The sequence below is a fragment of the Olea europaea genome, chromosome 14 (assembly GCF_002742605.1).
Source record: "Olea europaea var. sylvestris chromosome 14, O_europaea_v1, whole genome shotgun sequence".
NCBI lineage: Eukaryota > Viridiplantae > Streptophyta > Magnoliopsida > Lamiales > Oleaceae > Olea > Olea europaea.
In genome coordinates this window covers 4,173,616-4,191,605 of record NC_036250.1, presented here as the reverse complement: position 1 = coordinate 4,191,605, position 17,990 = coordinate 4,173,616, and the positions used below count along the sequence as shown (strand labels likewise).

At 38.1% G+C, this 17,990-nt stretch overlaps 1 protein-coding gene across 1 annotated transcript; it reads left to right on the top strand.

Moving 5' to 3' along the window:
• Positions 1-2,250: 2,250 nt before the first annotated feature.
• LOC111408844 (4-coumarate--CoA ligase-like 5) lies at positions 2,251-12,331 on the top strand. Its single transcript, XM_023038646.1, has 4 exons — positions 2,251-3,700; positions 11,329-11,474; positions 11,748-11,815; positions 11,934-12,331. Exons 1-4 carry the CDS (start codon positions 2,470-2,472, stop codon positions 12,148-12,150), a joined length of 1,662 nt encoding a protein of 553 aa, XP_022894414.1. The 5' UTR covers positions 2,251-2,469; the 3' UTR covers positions 12,151-12,331.
• Positions 12,332-17,990: the final 5,659 nt, after the last annotated feature.

Here is a 17,990-nt window from a genome sequence, read left to right as displayed (position 1 = left end):
GCCTTGGTTCGGCAGGGCTGATTCTGTCAAAAACACTTCCTGCTCTCCTTTGTCTTGGGTCTTGCTCATACGGAGGTGGAAAGTTATCATGGCTCATTTGGACCTCGGAGGGTCGGCCAGATGCATAATTGGAGGAAATGTCAACTCCCACTTCCCTCTCGAATGGACTTTCACCTCGGTCATAGTCTGGCGAGGCAGCCCTATGACTTTGGACCTCGTCCTCTTGCTAATAGGGCCCATGGGGGGCATATGGAGAAATGGGGAAACCTCCTTGGCCTTGCATCTGGACCATGAGCTCTCTCATGGCCAAGTTTTGGTTGGCTATATCCCTCATGTTGGCTGCCATAGTAGCCATTTCTCTTGATAGTCATGCCGTCGCACGCATCCCACCTCTCCTTTGGTGGTGGTGGAGCCTCTGCCGAACTACTGGGGCAGCAGGCTGGAGAGGCATATTCGTATTTTCTCTTACCCTCCTTGGGGGAGTATCTTCATTAGAACTCATTTTTCTTTTATCAAACTTAGATTTCTCTAAGTGATAGGGGTTCCTCCTGTTCTTTTTCAAGAACAAATCCTTTTTCAAGGGGGGTTGCCCAAATGTTTTTTCAGTAAGCTTTTACCACAAGGTTGCTCGTGGTTATGGTATGGTTTCCCACAGACGGCGCCAATCTGTTGACCCCAAAAAGTGTGCCAACAGATGCCGGTCCCACCCGCGCTTGCGTGGGCGAATGTCCAACACGCTAAGACACGTGGACGGTCTAAATGAGCGGTTCAAAGGGGCGTGGGAGTAGCCCAACGACGCGGGACGGTAACGTTCGGGATCCGACGGGTTGTTCGTAATCCGATTGTACAATAATTACCAACCGGTGCTCGTAGATGTATACGCAAAAATGTATAAACTCGATTTGTGTATTGCTAGTAAATGGGAGAGAGTTGAGTAAAATGTAGTTTTTAGTATTGATTCTTGCATTAGCCTTTTGACATTATACAACGGGGGTATTTATAGTTATACATATGGAATGGGAGCCCTTGGATGAAGTGGCACGTGGCCTTATCTCCTTGGCTTAAACGTCTGGTCTTAGGCATGGGATTTGACTCGCTAGCTTACGGCGCATTTATTGCTTGTGCAGGGCCTCCATGCTAGTGACAAGACTTGACCTTTATGCTTATGACAGACATTCCATCAATCATTCGAATAAGATCCGTGCAGGCGATCTCTTGGGAGAAGTGACCATGGAGGATGCTTGTGGTTGAGGCTCGCGTATCAACTTCGGGGCTTCGTCCATTTGAGGACCTCAGCTACAACCAAAGGCTTCCAAGCCTCGGGCCATGGGCCTCGGTTAGAAGCAGCTCGGATATAACCCACCTCGGCAATATGGGCCACCTCGGCAGGAATGCCACGTGGATCAGGATGAGTGGGCCACTGGCCCAGGTGGGTAGGACAGGGGTGACAACACGCAACAGTTCCCATTGGGGTATAATGTGTATAGACATCTGAATCCCACATCGGAAGTATGTGTTTCTTTTGTGTGGCTTATGCTTGGATTCTCCAACCTTAATGGCTAACTTTTGGAATTTGATTTTTCCAAATTTTATGACAATGGTATCAAAGCAGGTATCATGTCTCTCCACTTAGGGTGGATGGGCACATGCTCGACGTGAGCATCGAGTCGGAGGTTTGTCATGGTTCTTAATGGGTGTATGGGTACCTGAATCCCATATTGTAAGTATATGTAATATGGCAGGTTTATATAATTTTTAAAATCAGAGTCTCTCTCTCTCCATCTCCAAATGGCCAAGAAAATAAAGAATACACGTGGGAAATTAAGATCTGTCTGTTAGATTGCATTAATACAGTCGTGCTAAGTACCCGCGAGATGCTCTAGGGCAGGGGCGATGGGGGACCCTTAAAGTTGGGGTTCAACACTTTTTTTTTTTTTTTAAGGTTGTGATTATTTTATTCATAGAGGACTCACACCGGGCATATGAGTGCGCGGTCACTTACGAGATCATTCTCACAAGTCGTTTGGCATTTTGCCGCATCGATAATCTAAATGCCTTCCAACCACATCTTGACTGTTTATTAACTTCAAACATCTTAATCCACGGCTAAGCTTGTTGCACTGGAAAGTAAAGACGAGGAACATTTTTCAAAGAAGAGTAATTTTATTCATAATGAAAATGATTGATATTCATCTTACATGTCATACTCATGTCAATTTATTATTTGATACATTAATATTATAATTTTTTATTACTCTATGCATCAAATGATAAATTGTTATGCCACTACAGCAATATTCTTCAAACAAAGGTCAGCTTGTTGTGTTCAAAATCTAAAGTTTCCATGATGCTACCGGTAGAAACATTTTTGTGCGAGTTGAAGTGGTAAAGCACCCCAACTGATCAGAGATATTTTATATTCTTTGTTCTTGAATCTTATCTAGAAAAAAGCTTCTTGTTTCTTCATGCATGGCGGAACTCAACGAGCTGCCTTCTCCTTCCATTGATCCAAGAAGCGGTTTCTGCAAAGCAAATTCCATCTTCTACAGCAAGCGCAAACCAATCCCTTTACCCTCAAACGACTCCATTGATGTCACAACCTTCATATCGTCACGATCTCACCGTGGTAAGATCGCGTTCATTGACGCATCCACCGGCCGTCAGCTCAGTTTTCCAGACGTCTGGAGAGCCGTCGACGCTGTCGCTACCTGCCTCTCCGTCGACATGGACATCCGCAAAAACGACGTTGTCCTCCTCCTCAGTCCCAATTCCATCTACTTTCCCATTGTTTGCCTTGCCGTAATGTCTCTTGGCGCCATCATCACCACCACAAATCCCCTCAACACTCCCCCGGAAATCGCCAAGCAAATCGCTGATTCGAAGCCTGTCCTAGTCTTCACTGTACCCCAGCTCCTGCCTAAACTCGCAGATTCAAAACTACCCATCGTCCTCCTCGACTCCGGGAACTCATACACCAGCGAGTCAAAGATTGTAAAAACCATAGTTGAAATGATGAAAAGAGAACCGAATCAAAGCCGAGTAAAGGAACGAGTGAGTCAAGATGACACAGCCAGTCTATTATATTCTTCCGGTACCACCGGCATAAGCAAAGGGGTTGTTTCATCGCACAGAAATTTGATAGCAATGGTTCAAACAATTGTGAGTCGATTCAAATTAGATGAAGAAAATCAAACTTCAATCTGCACAGTACCCATGTTTCATATCTACGGCTTAGCAGTTTTTGCTACCGGTCTATTAGCCGCCGGCTCTACAATAGTAATCCTATCAAAATTCGAGTTGGATGATATGTTAATGGCTATACAGAAGTACTCTGCCAGTTATTTACCATTAGTGCCTCCAATGCTGGTGGCTCTGGTGAATAACGCGGCAGCGATCAAGAGAAACTACGATTTAAGAAGCTTGCAGACTGTCGTGTCTGGTGGAGCGCCTTTAAGTACGGAGGTGACAGAGTATTTCCTGGAGAAGTATCCGAATGTAACAATATTGCAGGGCTATGGGTTGACGGAATCAACAGCTATAGGCGCCTCGACGGACTCTTTGGAAGAGACTCGCCGGTACGGTACGGCGGGACTGCTGGCACCGAGAATGGAGGCAAAGATTGTGGATCCAGAAAGTGGCGAGGCGCTGCCGGTGAATCGCACGGGCGAGCTGTGGCTGAAGGGGCCCACCATTATGAAAGGTACAAAATATTGTGTGAGTGCGTTAAACCTTTCGTTATTTTTAAAATCAACCCTGATTTTTGTGTTTCCCTTCCGATGGAGATGGCGCCCCCTGTTTTTCTTGCCTGTTTTTGGCCCTGGTGGCTTTTTAGTTTAAAAAAAATATATATATATTAATAACACATTTTTAATAAAATAATATTATATGTAAATTAAAATTTTTTTCTTATTTTTTAATTACACATTTTTCGTCAATTTACTATTTTAAAATATATTCTCAATAAAAAATGAGACTCAAACGAATGCTAATTTTTTTAAAATTTCTAGTGGAGTCAAATCATGCGTCAAAGTATAATTATTGTTTGATCAACAACCCCATCTTATCAAACATGACTTTAGTGGTTACTTTTACACTTGTTTGATCCCCATTAAATTAAATTACATTACATTTCATTTTTCTCTCTCCTATTTTCAACTACACAATTTTTCATAAAATAATATTACACATAAATCGAAAATTTTTCCTTCTTTTTCAACCACTTATTTTTCTAAAAAATACTATTCCCTCCATTTTTATTTTCAGGTAATGGGCATCAAGCAGGGGCTTTGTAAGATTAGTTCTTATACGTGTTTGAAATAAGTTATAATCCCTTAAATTTGAAGTAAAATTTAAATACTAATTTTAATTAAACATTTAAAATTATTATTCACTTATTATCCAAATATTTCGTGGAAACTGTTAATCATATAAGTTTTCTTCTAAACAAGCTTGACCAATGAGATCATTCTCGTGGTTGCATTAGTCTAATTTCACGCCAAATTTATTTTTATGATAGTATGTGTCCATTTCTTAAATTTTCTTTTCTTGTGGTGGTCCATTGCTATCACTAAAATGTTTTTGAGTGGTGCAATTTCTTAAACAATAGTGACATGTTTGTGGGTTGTAGGAGACTCATGTGGAGGGTAAAAATTGATTATCACTAAGGAATTAGAACCAAGAGAAAAACATCGGCAAAGAAGTTGCAATGAATTTTCTTGACATCAGAATTCCAAAACAATCCTCTATAATGTCCGTTGCTTGAAATTGTTAGAATTGAATGAAAAATATTGAATAGAAGTAATGGAAAATATTGAATAAAAGTCTCTTCATATGTTGTAACTCAAGTAACTCAAGTCCCTTTATGTTATAAAAAATAATGAATAGAAGTAATAGAAAATATTGAATAGAAGTCTCTTCATATGTTGTAACTCAAGTAATTCAAGTTCCTTCATATTTTTAACTCATTTATCAATGAATGGTTTAACTCCTTGATTAATGAGCTAGCTTTTCCTCCATTGGTATAAATAGGAGTCTCTCTAGGTTGAAAAATTACAAGTGAAATGCAAACTTCTTCCTCTAATCAACAATCTTCTTTTTCTCATTTTCAAGTTCTTCCTTGTGCTTATAATTTCTTTGTGAAATAGAGTATATCACAGGTAGTTCGCAGACAGTTAATGTAGTGCAGCGTGAACCAACAATCGATTGTATCCTAGGAATCAAACACCGATCAAAACCTCTTGCACTCTAGTAAGGTAGCGAATTCGATCCTCAGGAAACTGTGAATACACAGGCCTTAGGTTTGATTTGATTCTTTAATATTTACCTACAAGGTTAAATCGAATTGACTTTAGTAAATCAAATTTTGTTCATTAATTTTTGTCAATTTTTCCAGTTCATGGTTTTTGCATGATTTCTAATTCATTTTAAATGATTGTTAAGTTGTTAATAACTTGACAAAATAATCTGTTCTTCAACTCTGCAGTTTTATTTTCTGAACAGATAACTTGATCTCGAATTTATATACAACTTTACAAACTTATAATTATTCTAAATTATTTGTTGCTTGTTCCGGTTCAATAGTGTCAGTTGTCACATGGAAATAACGATGTGAACAACGGAAGCAACAGTGTTGGTACTGGTGTATCAAATCCTACAATGACCGTTATTAACCCTATGGAGACCACGACTGACATTTCTCCCATTGACGGGATAATTGGAGGCAGGATTCCTCATGTTGGAGTAAACCCCCACTTTGCCTTCGGCTGCGGCCTCGGCAATCCAATTTGGCACAATACCTTTGCCAGTGCCTAGGGTTGTGGCTTCGGCACCTTTGCCATCGTTTCATGCTCCATTTTCGATGAATCATGCAATTCGACCGGATAAGTTTGCTGGTATTGATTTTAAGACATGGCAGGATAAGATGGTTTTCTATCTTACTACGTTGGGCCTTACACGTTTCCTCACTGAGGATGCCCCTATCGTGGTAGAAAATGACACTGATGTGCATAGGCGTGCAACTTGGGACGCTTGAAAAAGTGCTGATTTTTTGTGCCGCAACTATGTCTTGAATGACCTACAGAATTCTTTGTATCACATACATGTGGTAAAGAAGTCTGTTAAGGAGCTCTGGGAGTCCTTAGAAAAGAAATACAAGACCGAAGATGCGAGATCTAAGAAATTATTAGCCAGTCGGTGTATGGACTTCGAAATGGTTGATTTACGTTCAATGGTAAGCCAAGTGCAGGAGTATCAAGTGCTTTTGCAAGAAATGCATGCTGAGGGTCTAACCATGTCAGAATCTCTACAGGTGGCTACTCCTATTCACAAGCTACCTCCTCAGTGGAAGGCTTTCAGAAGCTATTTGCAGCATAAGAGGAAAGAGATGTCTTTCGAGGATTTAATTATCAAGCTGCGCATTGAGGAGGATAACAAACGGGTTGAACGTAAGTCAGAGAATTTTTACTCTGAGAAGGCTAATGTATTGGAGTACGGCCAAAGTTCTAGTACTAAGAAAGTTCACTCCTTTAAAGCCAAACAGGGTAACAGAAATCGAAAAGATCAAAAATAGGCTACGAAAGGGTCTCAGTTGAAGCCTGCATGTGGGGTAGGAAAGAAACCTAAGTTCTAGTTCAATGGAAAATGCTTCAATTATGACAAAGTTGGGTATCGATCAGTAGACTGCCGTCAGCCTCGGAGGGATAATAAGCAACATCCTCAGGCTAATATGGTTGGAAATGAGAGAAATCATCTCTCAGATGAAATGTCTGAGCTAAACCTCACGATGGTGATTAGTAAGGTTAACCTGGTGGGGTCTAACCCAAAGGAGTGGTGGTTGGACACTGGGGCCACTTGCCATGTCTGCTCCAACAAGAACATGTTCACTACTTTTGCACTAGTTACAAATGGTGAAAAGTTGTTCGTGGAAAATTCTGCAACTTTTGAAGTGCTTAGTAAAGGCAAGGTGATGCTGAAGATGACATCTGGCAAAGAGCTTACTCTGACTAATGTGCTGTACGTGCCAGAGATTCGCAAGAATCTGGTCTCTGGGTCTCTTCTGAGCAAGAATGGGTTCCGCATGATCTTTGAGGTGGATAAACTGGTGATTACCAAAACAGGAGTTTATGTTGGGAAAGACTATATGACTGATGGCCTGTTTAAATTGAATGTAATTGTTGTAACCCCAACTGTTATGAGTAATGAGAAAACTCCTTCTATTTACTTGCTTGAATCTCCTAATCTGTGGCATGGTAGACTAGGTAACGTAAATTACAATGCTTTACGTAGACTAAGCAAACTAAATTACTTGCCTGGGTTTCAAATTGATTCAAATCATAAATGTGAAACATGTGTTGAATCTAAGCTTACTAGGTCCTCGTTTCATAGTATTGAAAGAAGTATTGAGCCATTGAGACTAGTCCACAGTGATGTATGTGACTTGAAATCTGTCCAAACACGAGGCGGTAATAAGTATTTTATTACTTTTGTCGACGATAGCACGAGATATTGTTATGTGTACTTTCTTAAAAGCAAAGACGAAGCTATCGATAAATTCATTCTTTATAAGAATGAAGTTGAAAATCAACTTAGTAAGAAAATAAAGGTGCCAATGAGTGATCGTGGTGGTGAATATGAATCATCGTTTGGTGAATTTTGTGCTAAACATGGAATAATTCACCAAATTACTGCACCTTATTCACCTCAGCAGAACAGAATTACTGAGCGTAAGAATAGAATTTTAAAGGAAATGATGAATGCTATGTTGATTAGTTCTGGATTACCACAGAACATGTGGGGAGAAGCTATTCTTTCCGTAAATTACATCTTGAATAAAGTGTTAAGAAAGAATATGGATAAGACTCCGTATGAACTTTGGACAATTCGGACACCTTCATATAAATACTTACGAATGTGGGGGTGTCTTGCTAAAGTTTTGGTGCCTCCTCCTAAGAAGGTCAAGATTGAACTTAAGACAATTTATTGTGTGTTCAGTGGTTATGCACAAAATAGTAGTGCATATAGGTTCCTTGTGCATTATTCGAATGTACCTGATATTCATCCGAACACGATTATGGAGTCTAGGAATGCACAATTCTTTGATAATATATTTCCTTGTAAGTTTCCTAAATAGTTAACTCCTATTAAACGGACAATGGAATCTCTGCTTCTGACAGCAGTAAAGATCCAGTTGAAGAAGGTGAGGATGAGCCTAGACGGAGCAAAATGACCAAAACTTCTAAGACGTTTGGCCCTGATTTTCTCACATATTTGATGGAGAATGATCTTCAAAGCTATAAAGAAGCTATATTTTCTCCAGATGGTCATTTGTGGAAAGAAGTCATCAAAAGTGAAATCGATTCCATTCTATAGAATCATACCTGGGAATTAGTAGATCTTCCACCGGACAGTAAGCCTTTGGGCTACAAGTGGATCTTCAAGAAGAAGATGAAAGCAGACGGCTCCATTGTAAATATAAAGCTCGGCTAGTAATCAAAGGTTATCAGCAAAAAGGAAGGCTTAGATTACTTTGATACTTAATTTCCCGTGTCGAGAATAACTTTTATCCGGATGATAATTGCTATTGCGGCCTTGCAAAATCTAGAAATATATCAGATGGATGTAAAAACAGCTTTCCTAAATGGAGATTTGAATGAAAAAATCTACATGGAGCAACCAGAGGGGTTTACAACTCTAGGTCAAGAAAGGAAACTTTGTAGACTGGTTAAATCGCTGTATGGTTTGAAGCAAGCACCGAAGCAATGGCATGAAAAGTTTGATAATGCTATGCTTTCTAGTGATTTTAGAATCAACAAGTGCAACAAGTGTGTATATGTCAAGGACACTAATGATGGATATGTTATACTATATCTATACGTGACGACATGCTTTTTGTCAGTAGCTCTGACAAGATTATAAAAGCCACTAAGAATATATTAAACTCGAACTTTGACATGAAAGATATGGGTCTCGTGGATGTCATTTTGGGAGTAAAAATTACTCGAACACCAAATGGACTTGTGTTATCTCAATCTCATTACATTGATAAGATACTAGATAAGTTCAACAAGTCAGATACCACTGTGGCCAGGAATCCAATGGATTTGAGTCTCCACTTATCCAAGAACACTGGTGATGGTGTATCACAGTTAGAATATTCTCGGATAATTGGGAGTTTAATGTGTTTAATGACTAGTACGAGACCGGATATAGCATACTCAGTTAGCAGATTGAGTCGCTACATGAGTAACCTAGGTGCTGTCCACCGGAAAGCCATTTTTAGGGTGCTACATTATTTAAGGCACACTCGTGATTTTGGACTGCACTATTCTAGATACCCTGCAGTAATCGAAGGGTATGCTGATGCAAATTGGATATCAGATATGTCAGATACCAAGTCTACTAGTGGATATGTTTTCACTCTTGGTGGTGCAGCTGTCTCTTGAAAATCGTCCAAACAAACTTGCATCGTAAGATCTACAATGGAATCAGAGTTCATCGCTTTGGACAAAGCAACTGAAGAAGTAGAGTGGCTTCGCCAGTTTGTTGAGAATATTCCAAGATGGTCAAAGCCTGTGCCTACAATTTGTGTTTATTGCGATAATCAATCAACAATTGGCAGGGCACATAGCAATATATGTAATGGTAAGTCTCGCCATATTCAAAGACGACACAATACCATTCGACAACTACTCACAAGGTATTATCACTTTGGACTACGTGAAGTCAAAGGATAATATTGCGGAATTCCAAAACAATCCTCTATAATGTTCGTTGCTTGAAATTGTTAGAATTGAATGAAAAATATTGAATAGAAGTAATGAAAAATATTGAATAGAAGTAATGAAAAATATTGAATAGAAGTAATGAAAAATATTGAATAGAAGTCTCTTCATATGTTGTAACTCAAGTCCCTTCATGTTATGAAAAATATTGAATAGAAGTAATAGAAAATATTGAATAGAAGTCTCTTCATATGTTGTAACTCAAGTAACTCAAGTCCCTTCATATTTTTAACTCTTTTATCAATGAATGGTTTAACTCCTTGATTAATGAGCTAGTTTTTCCTCCATTGATATAAATAGGAGTCTCTCTAAGTTGAAAAATCACAAGTGAAATGAAAGCTTCTTCCTCTAAATAACAATCTTCTTTTTCTCATTTTCAAGTTCTTCCTTGTGCTTATAATTTCTTTGTGAGATAAAGTATATCACAATTAGTTCGCACGCGGTTAACGTAGTGCAGCGTGAACCGACAACCGATTGTATCCTAGGAATTGAACACCGATCAAAACTTCTCGCACTCCGGTGAGATGGCGAATTCGATTTAAGGAAACTGTGAATACACAGGCCTTCGGTTTGATTTGATTCTCTAATATTTTTCTACAGAAATTCTCTTGAATTTCTAAATCAGCAGGTTGATCAGTAGTTTGGCCACCAAAAATGTGGATTTGGTGGCCATTCAACCATGACAAGTTAATTAGATTAAATTCAGTAGGATTTCAATAATTATATAGTGGTCTTAACTAATAAAAATTCATAAAGCTATATTGACGAGCTCATACCTAAAAATGCGAATCTAAGAAGATGAGGAGAACATTCACAAGTACAAGAATCGGAACTAAAAGGGACGAATTAATTCCATCAAGTTATTCCACATTTAAACAAAAGTAATAAAGCATGATTTCATAAGTGACACTATAGTTGGCAAACAAAACGTGAACTACTAACGGAATCAATTAGAGATCAATCAATTAATGGCTAATACATGTCATTAATTAAAGATTCATTTACTATAAAGTCTTAATAGAAATCAATAAATAGACATGCTTGGGATGAAGAAATACACGCTGAAATATCTTCTTCTCAAATAATCATTTTCTTCTCTTTGATCGATTAGCAAAAAGTTAATAGAGAGGAAAAAGTTTGGTTAGGTGAGAAAAATTTGCTAATCATCTTTTTGATGTCATCGTGTATTTTATATGCATGGAGTGAATGACCTCAACATACTTAAAGCAAATTGTGGTTCATTTTTGGCTTGGTAACTAATGACTCGTTTTGTCACGTCTATTATAACCATCAGTTTCCTAACATTAATAAATTATAAGTAAGATCCAAAATATTCAGGTTCATTGTTTCTTTGTCACGTCTATTAAAATCGTGTTGTAATGATCGCGATTAACGTTCTCACATGGGATCTCATTAAGACTGTTTTTGATTATGAAACTTATAGATATCTCATTCCTTTTGGTACTAAATTCACCTTTGTGCATTTCCCAGTTGGATTGGATTACTACTTTTGTTATTTTAATCTATGTATAAATTGATGTTGTTGTAGGTTATTTTAGCAATGAAGAGGCTACGGCATCAGTCCTAGATTCTGAGGGATGGTTAAGAACTGGAGATCTGTGCTATGTCGATGAGGATGGATTCATTTTTGTTGTTGATCGGTTGAAGGAGCTGATCAAGTACAAGGGCTACCAGGTGAATACAAAACATTGATTCACTTGGTCTTTTCTTGAACAACAAAAAGTTACACTAATCTGGAATCAACTTCATTAATCTTTATGGACCATTCTCGTAGGAGATCTTCGTTCTTTCCTTCGTTCTTTCCTTAAATGGCACTTGATTTTTTGATGATAACTCAAAATGGGATTGGACACTAATTGAACAATGTTCCTGAAATTCCTTTCCAAGAATTCCATGTGGACTGAAAGAAAGTTTTCCAACTAATAAATTATATACTTAACATCTTAGGTTCCGCCAGCAGAATTAGAGGCTTTGTTACTCACTCACCCGGAAATTACTGATGCAGCTGTTATACCGTAAGTAACTTTAAATTCTGGTTTCATCGTATTTTACATTTGTCTGATGAAAATGAACAACTTTTGAGCCTTCTGAGATAATATGAATAAAATTGACCTTGTGAATGCTATAATTTAGGTTCCCAGATGCGGAGGTTGGACAATTTCCCATGGCATATGTGGTGAGGAAAACAGGCAGTTGTATATCGGGGAGTGCAGTAATGGATTTTATCGCTAAACAAGTAGCACCATACAAGAGGATTCGACGAGTGGCCTTCACAGCTTCCATTCCCAAAAATTCCTCAGGCAAGATTCTAAGGAAGGATCTGATAAAGCTTGCTGTATCTAAACTATGAAGTATGCCAAAAACCAAGAAAGTCTATTGGTGTGCAAGTATAGTTTGATGTATGTATGACTACGTGCCTCTTTGTTGAGGACGGTATTTAAACGATATATATGTTATCCTATGTAATAGCTTAAGATTTTAGATCAAATGATTCAACTTGATATCAAAGCACATGAAGGTCATTGGTTCAATTCTTGTTGTCACTCATTTAAATAAATTTTGCACATATTAGGCTTTGATGTGAAAAAATGAATTGACCCTACACATGATGAGACGTGTTGAAGACAATATTTAAATGATATACATGTGGCTATTTCCAACAGTTTAAGCCTTTAAATCAAATTTGACAATACTAGACATAATTGGATCTTACTGTAAACAAGATTTTAGCTTTATTTTATTCTTTAAAACTTTCCAATGCTATCCAATTCATCTTACCAAATACAACATGAAAGTACTCCACCAATTCTTTCTCACAAGGAACTCTTACTGGCCCGTGAATCTGCAATTGATACTCCTCTTCACTGTCTCCAGCATTACTCTGAGTATATGGCGATTCGGATATCACAGAGGAACAGAAAACTTATTATTGTCTTTAGAGTAAACAACAAACTGACCATTTATCCTTTTCCACCATATTTTGTATCATCTTGCTTAGCTTCTTAGAACTCCTCTCATGGGATTAAGTGTCTGACACTATTTGAATTTCTGCTGCAAAATTTTACAGAAAATGTGTTATTTTGCTAGGCTTGATGGCTTAATATCTTTATATTTTATAAATGTTAAGCTGGTGGGGTAGTTAGAAGATACAAAACGCAAGATGATCAAGCAGAAGATTAGTTGTGTGGAGTGAAAAAAAAAAAAAAAGTGTCTTGTGATTCAATGCATGGACCAATGGTCCAACGGTACTCTAGTTTAGACTTGAACACATTAGTTTGTGGCAGAACCATACAAGGAGGAGAGATGGGATACATTGAACAGGGCTTGTAAATAATTTCTTCGGTAAAACACTATCACTTGGATTGGTTTTCTCCAACTAATATATTGTGTACAAGTCAATTAACCATATGAAAGAGCTTAGGTCATGGTGTTCCTAGGATGACAAAGAAACGTAGAGGAAGATTTTTACCTTTTTCTATTACCAAGAAGTGACTGATATACTACTCCAAATGACTAAATAAATTTCAATGGTTTCAAAATTGTACTCGAAATTAAAAATCTTTAAAATCACTTTCGTTTCTGCACATTACAAAGTAGACCACATGTCACCACCTAGGAAATAAGCGTTCAACCTTTCTTGCTCACATTTCCCAACCTTTGCTTTCTCAAGATTGCTACCTAAAGCTTTGCATAATTACCATCATACGTTGTTTTGTCCAAGTTAAAGATTAAAGGAAAGCGAAATGCTTAAAGAGAAAGACTTCAGACATAATGATACTCTATATTCGAGTTGATTTATAACTTTATCGTAAACTATTGAAATTAGTAATAAACTTCAAACTACTTTTTTTCTTTTGTAAGCAATTAAAAACATTTTTCTTTTTTTTTTTCCTCAATATTTTTATTTCTTTCTTCCCTTTGTTTTAAGCCTCAAAGAGTGAAATCAAGTACACAACTCTCATGATGATAAAAAAAAGTGAAACTTGAAAGAACCGACCAGTTGTCCAGTGGATGGGCCCAATCCGAGAAACCGACAAGGATCCATGAATAGAGATCGGAGCCCCACTTGAAAGATGGTACGATACAACTCCTCTTCACCCAACTTCTCGAAAATCTCGAGAAATTTTTTCGTTGAGAATCTCGTCACGTGTCTCTTTGTTTGTAATTCTCACACCGCCTTCATTGATTGAATAAATCAAGGCCGACGTTTCTGGGACCCATAAATAAATCTCTTCAAGTTATCAACTTACGTGGCGGATTTTTATTGGAGCATAACATGACGGGGCGTGAGCCTCTTCAGTTTTCTACTTGAATAATTTCATTTCTACTTTCTTCTTTTTCTTCTTTTAAAGTATATTTGATATTGATTGTGAGAATTAATTTTTTCTATGATTTGAGAGAAAAGTAAATTTCACATGTGAATGAAGAGGTCAAAAATGATAGTTGAAATGTTAAGTAAAGATAAAAAATTTGATTTTTTGACTTGAAAAATCAAAATCAAACGAGGATTTAGTCGCTTTTTCTTCTTCCTTGCGTAGCAACGTGTTATTTTTCCTTATTTGTTTTCATTATTTGAAATTTCGTTAGTAACATTAGAAAATTTTATTCGATGAATTACAGTATCATCTTAGCAAGTAGCATAAGTGTTTTGATGTAATAAACTTAAAAATTAAAATCATGAGAGTTCAGATCATCTACTTAGTCAATTCTTAATAATTTTTAAAAAATAAAATAAAATAAACTTTTACTATGTTTAAGACTCAAGTGTCGGCAATGGTAAACTATATACACATCCACGACACTAGATGCATTCGCCATAGTGTCAGCATTACGATAAATTCATGTCATTTTCAAATGAAATTTGACTTTGAGACATGTCTACTAAAATAGGGACTAGATGGATATAGGAATAAAAACACTGTCTAATTTGATTGCAAGCACAAAAATGCTCTAAATTAAAATTAAGCAACTGCTTCTTGATACTTCGACAAATATAATCAACTTCAACTTCAACTTCAACTTCAACGAAAGCATCTACAAAGACTCTTTAAACATAAAATGTTCTCCTTTATAAAAGTCAACCTTTAAAATCATGTTTCAGGAGAATTTTTAAATTAATTTTCTAATTTAAAGAGTAGGTGTTTCGCGCGGGTAGTCGTTAACAATTAAAAGGGATCAGACGATTGTGTAAGGAATAAACCTCTTGAAACAAAGTCCCAAAAAGGGGTGTTTTATTGGCAATGACTTTACAATTGGAACTTAAACAGAAATGCCTCCAAGGAGCGCAAGCACACGAGTACTGAAAAGAAATGTTTAAAGTCTAAACTAAGAAATTGAAACTACATATTCTCTATTTGAGAGTGTTTGATTCGGGGTCCTTTGCTCTATGTCTTTTCTTCCTTTTATATTCCTTTGATGTTCTCTTTGTGATCAACCGCTTAGAAACCGTTTGATTGCTTTATAACTGCCTACTTTTTTCATAGTGGCCAACTTATCGTGGAACTGCCGTCTCTAACTGCTGCCATTACTCTTTGTCGTTCAACCGTTCTCAACTGAACATCCTTGAATCGTGAAACGTGATAAGATTATCCAATAACTGCTTTGATAATTGCACTTTTGGATAACCATAATATCTTATGTTTGCTAAGATCCTGGGCGATTCGAAGATTTGGGCGAGAACAGGGTCATAATTCTAGGCGACTGCAATGAACTTCATTCGCTTAGATTTTGGGCGTCTTGCAAATTTGGGCAATGGTATTACTGCGTTCGTGGGCTTCCACTGCATTCATTAATAACCCTATTTGGGCCTTTATCCTGAATTGTCCAGTTGGGTTTCATTCTTTGGGCTATTCGAATTGGGCTGCACTTTTAGTGTGTCAACAATTACCTCCCAATATGGCAAAATTAATACCAATTATTAATTTTTGTTATATTCACTTTGTGTTTCCCAGCAACATTTGAAATTCCCAAGAATTTCAATCATTATTTTCTTCCATAGCCTGAAAAGGTGCGACGTTGCAAACCCTTATAACCCAAAAATACACGTCATTTCATCGCACTACTAAATCACGCCTCATTGCTTCGCGCTTCTCTCTCGCAATATTACTGTTCTCTGATACGTTTCTCGAGCAAATTTCAACAAAGTTTTATTTCGTTCCTAATGGCTTCTTCACAATCTCAATCTGGTGACTCTTTCAGTTTCGAAGACTTCCAGAAACTCCTCACTCGACCATATATAACTCCTAACTTCCTTGCACCAGCCAATGCTGAACTCAATGAGTTCTATCTAGGTCCTTCATTCAACAACGCCGAGGTCGTCGAACAAGTGGCGGTGGGCCAGCTATTCCCTTGTACCCAAGGCCCTCCGTTTCTAAACTCTTTGCCGCTGAGGCCGCTTCGCGAAAGAGGTATTCATACTTGGCCTAAATCTGATGTCGTTTTCCGTAGATGGTATGCTCGTCTTGTAGACCATGGTCCTACTAAGGCAATTTTTGATAGTGCTAGGATTTCTGATTTGTTAGAAATCTCTCCTCAACCCCTTATTTTTTATTCAGGGCTTTTCTCTATTGCATTAAGTTTTTGGTCCTCTGAGTATAATACTTTTGTTTTCCCTCTTGATCCCATGTCCATTACTTTAAGGGATGTTGGGGCCTTAGTAAATTTGCCACCTTTGGATAATACCATTTTCCCTGATATTTTGATTTCTGGTGTCGCCCCAAAATTTGACAGAAAACTCACCGAGTCCTATTCAAGCCTGTAAAGCTGTTATAATCACTTAAGCGCTGAGCCTTCCCATGCTGAGTGTGTGCCTTTATTCAGATTTGGCTTTGTAAATATGTTCTGTGTGTGCCAAGCATGAAGCCTTCTATGAGCTATTTACCTATAGCTCACGAATTGGTGCGTGGTAAGCCCCTGAATTTGTGTTTTTTCTTTTTGACTGTCCTCTATAGAGGCATGGCTTCTTTCCAATTCCAATTGAAGAATGGTGCGTCTCCAGCTAGCAGTGGGCCTCTTTGGTTCACTCAAATATGGTTGAGAGCCTATTTTCCCTCACTTGGTGCTCTATCATTTTCCCTTTCTTCCGCTAGCTGCTATGGGCTAACTATTGGCCCACTAGCCCTGTAAATATGTTCAGAAGGGACATTTTTTCATTCTTTTATACTTTGAATTCGATTCCTTCTTTCTTTCCTTTTCCTCCCTTTTTAACTCCAGATTATGTGCAACCCCCATCCACTCTGGACAGCGCGAGCACCTCTCTGCTCATTTGGTTCAGTTTTTGACAGGGAGGGAGTTGTTCCATGATATTTTGACTGGAACCAATGCTAAAGCTGGGGGTTGAAATATATGCTCCCCAATTTTTTACTCGTCAACTTGGTTTTGGCCAAACTTGGCCTGTTCCCCCTTGTTATTCTAGAAATTTGATAGATTGCTTCCACACCATTAATAAGGCAGAGGCAGAAGCTATAAATGCTCGCAATCTTCTTTTGACGAGTAATTTTTCATTAGCTCTTTACAATCCTAGCCATGCTACCCATCCTCTTTTTGAACAACTCTGGTCATCAGTGCAGCGCAAATTGTTTGCAATTGATGCCAATCGCGCTTTCCATTCACTAGATCAGCCGAAAATTTCTTCCACTTTCCCTGTCTTGGTCACCCCTGTGTCTATTAGGAGTCCTTCCTCTTCTGCTCGTGCTAAGTAGTCTGTTCGCCCATCTACTTCTCTTCCTATCAAGCCTACTGCATCTAAAAGTATCCCAAGCCGCAAACGGCCAGCTCAGCATCTCCCATTTTGGAGGATGATGATGACGATGACGATGATGACACTCCTCTCATTGTTAGGAGAAAGGTAATTTAATTAGTTTACTCGCAGGCATACCTTTCTATACTTAAAACTTTTCTATGCGCTGATGGTTTATTCGGATTTCTCAGAAAAGTTCAGCCTCTCCTTCAAAGGCTTTGGTGTTGACAGCTCCTGCTCCATCACCCTCTGCTGAGGCTGCTTCATCCAAACCAGCTGATGAAGGGACTACACTCAAAGAGAAACCTTCAGTCCCGGAATCCTCATCACAACCAATGGATGAGCCACCTTCTTCTCAGGGCGTCAACCCCCCAAACATTGAATCAGAAGGTAATATATTTTTTGATGCTTTACCTTTGCTTGTGCTATTGGTTTTTGATTTGTTGCTTTTT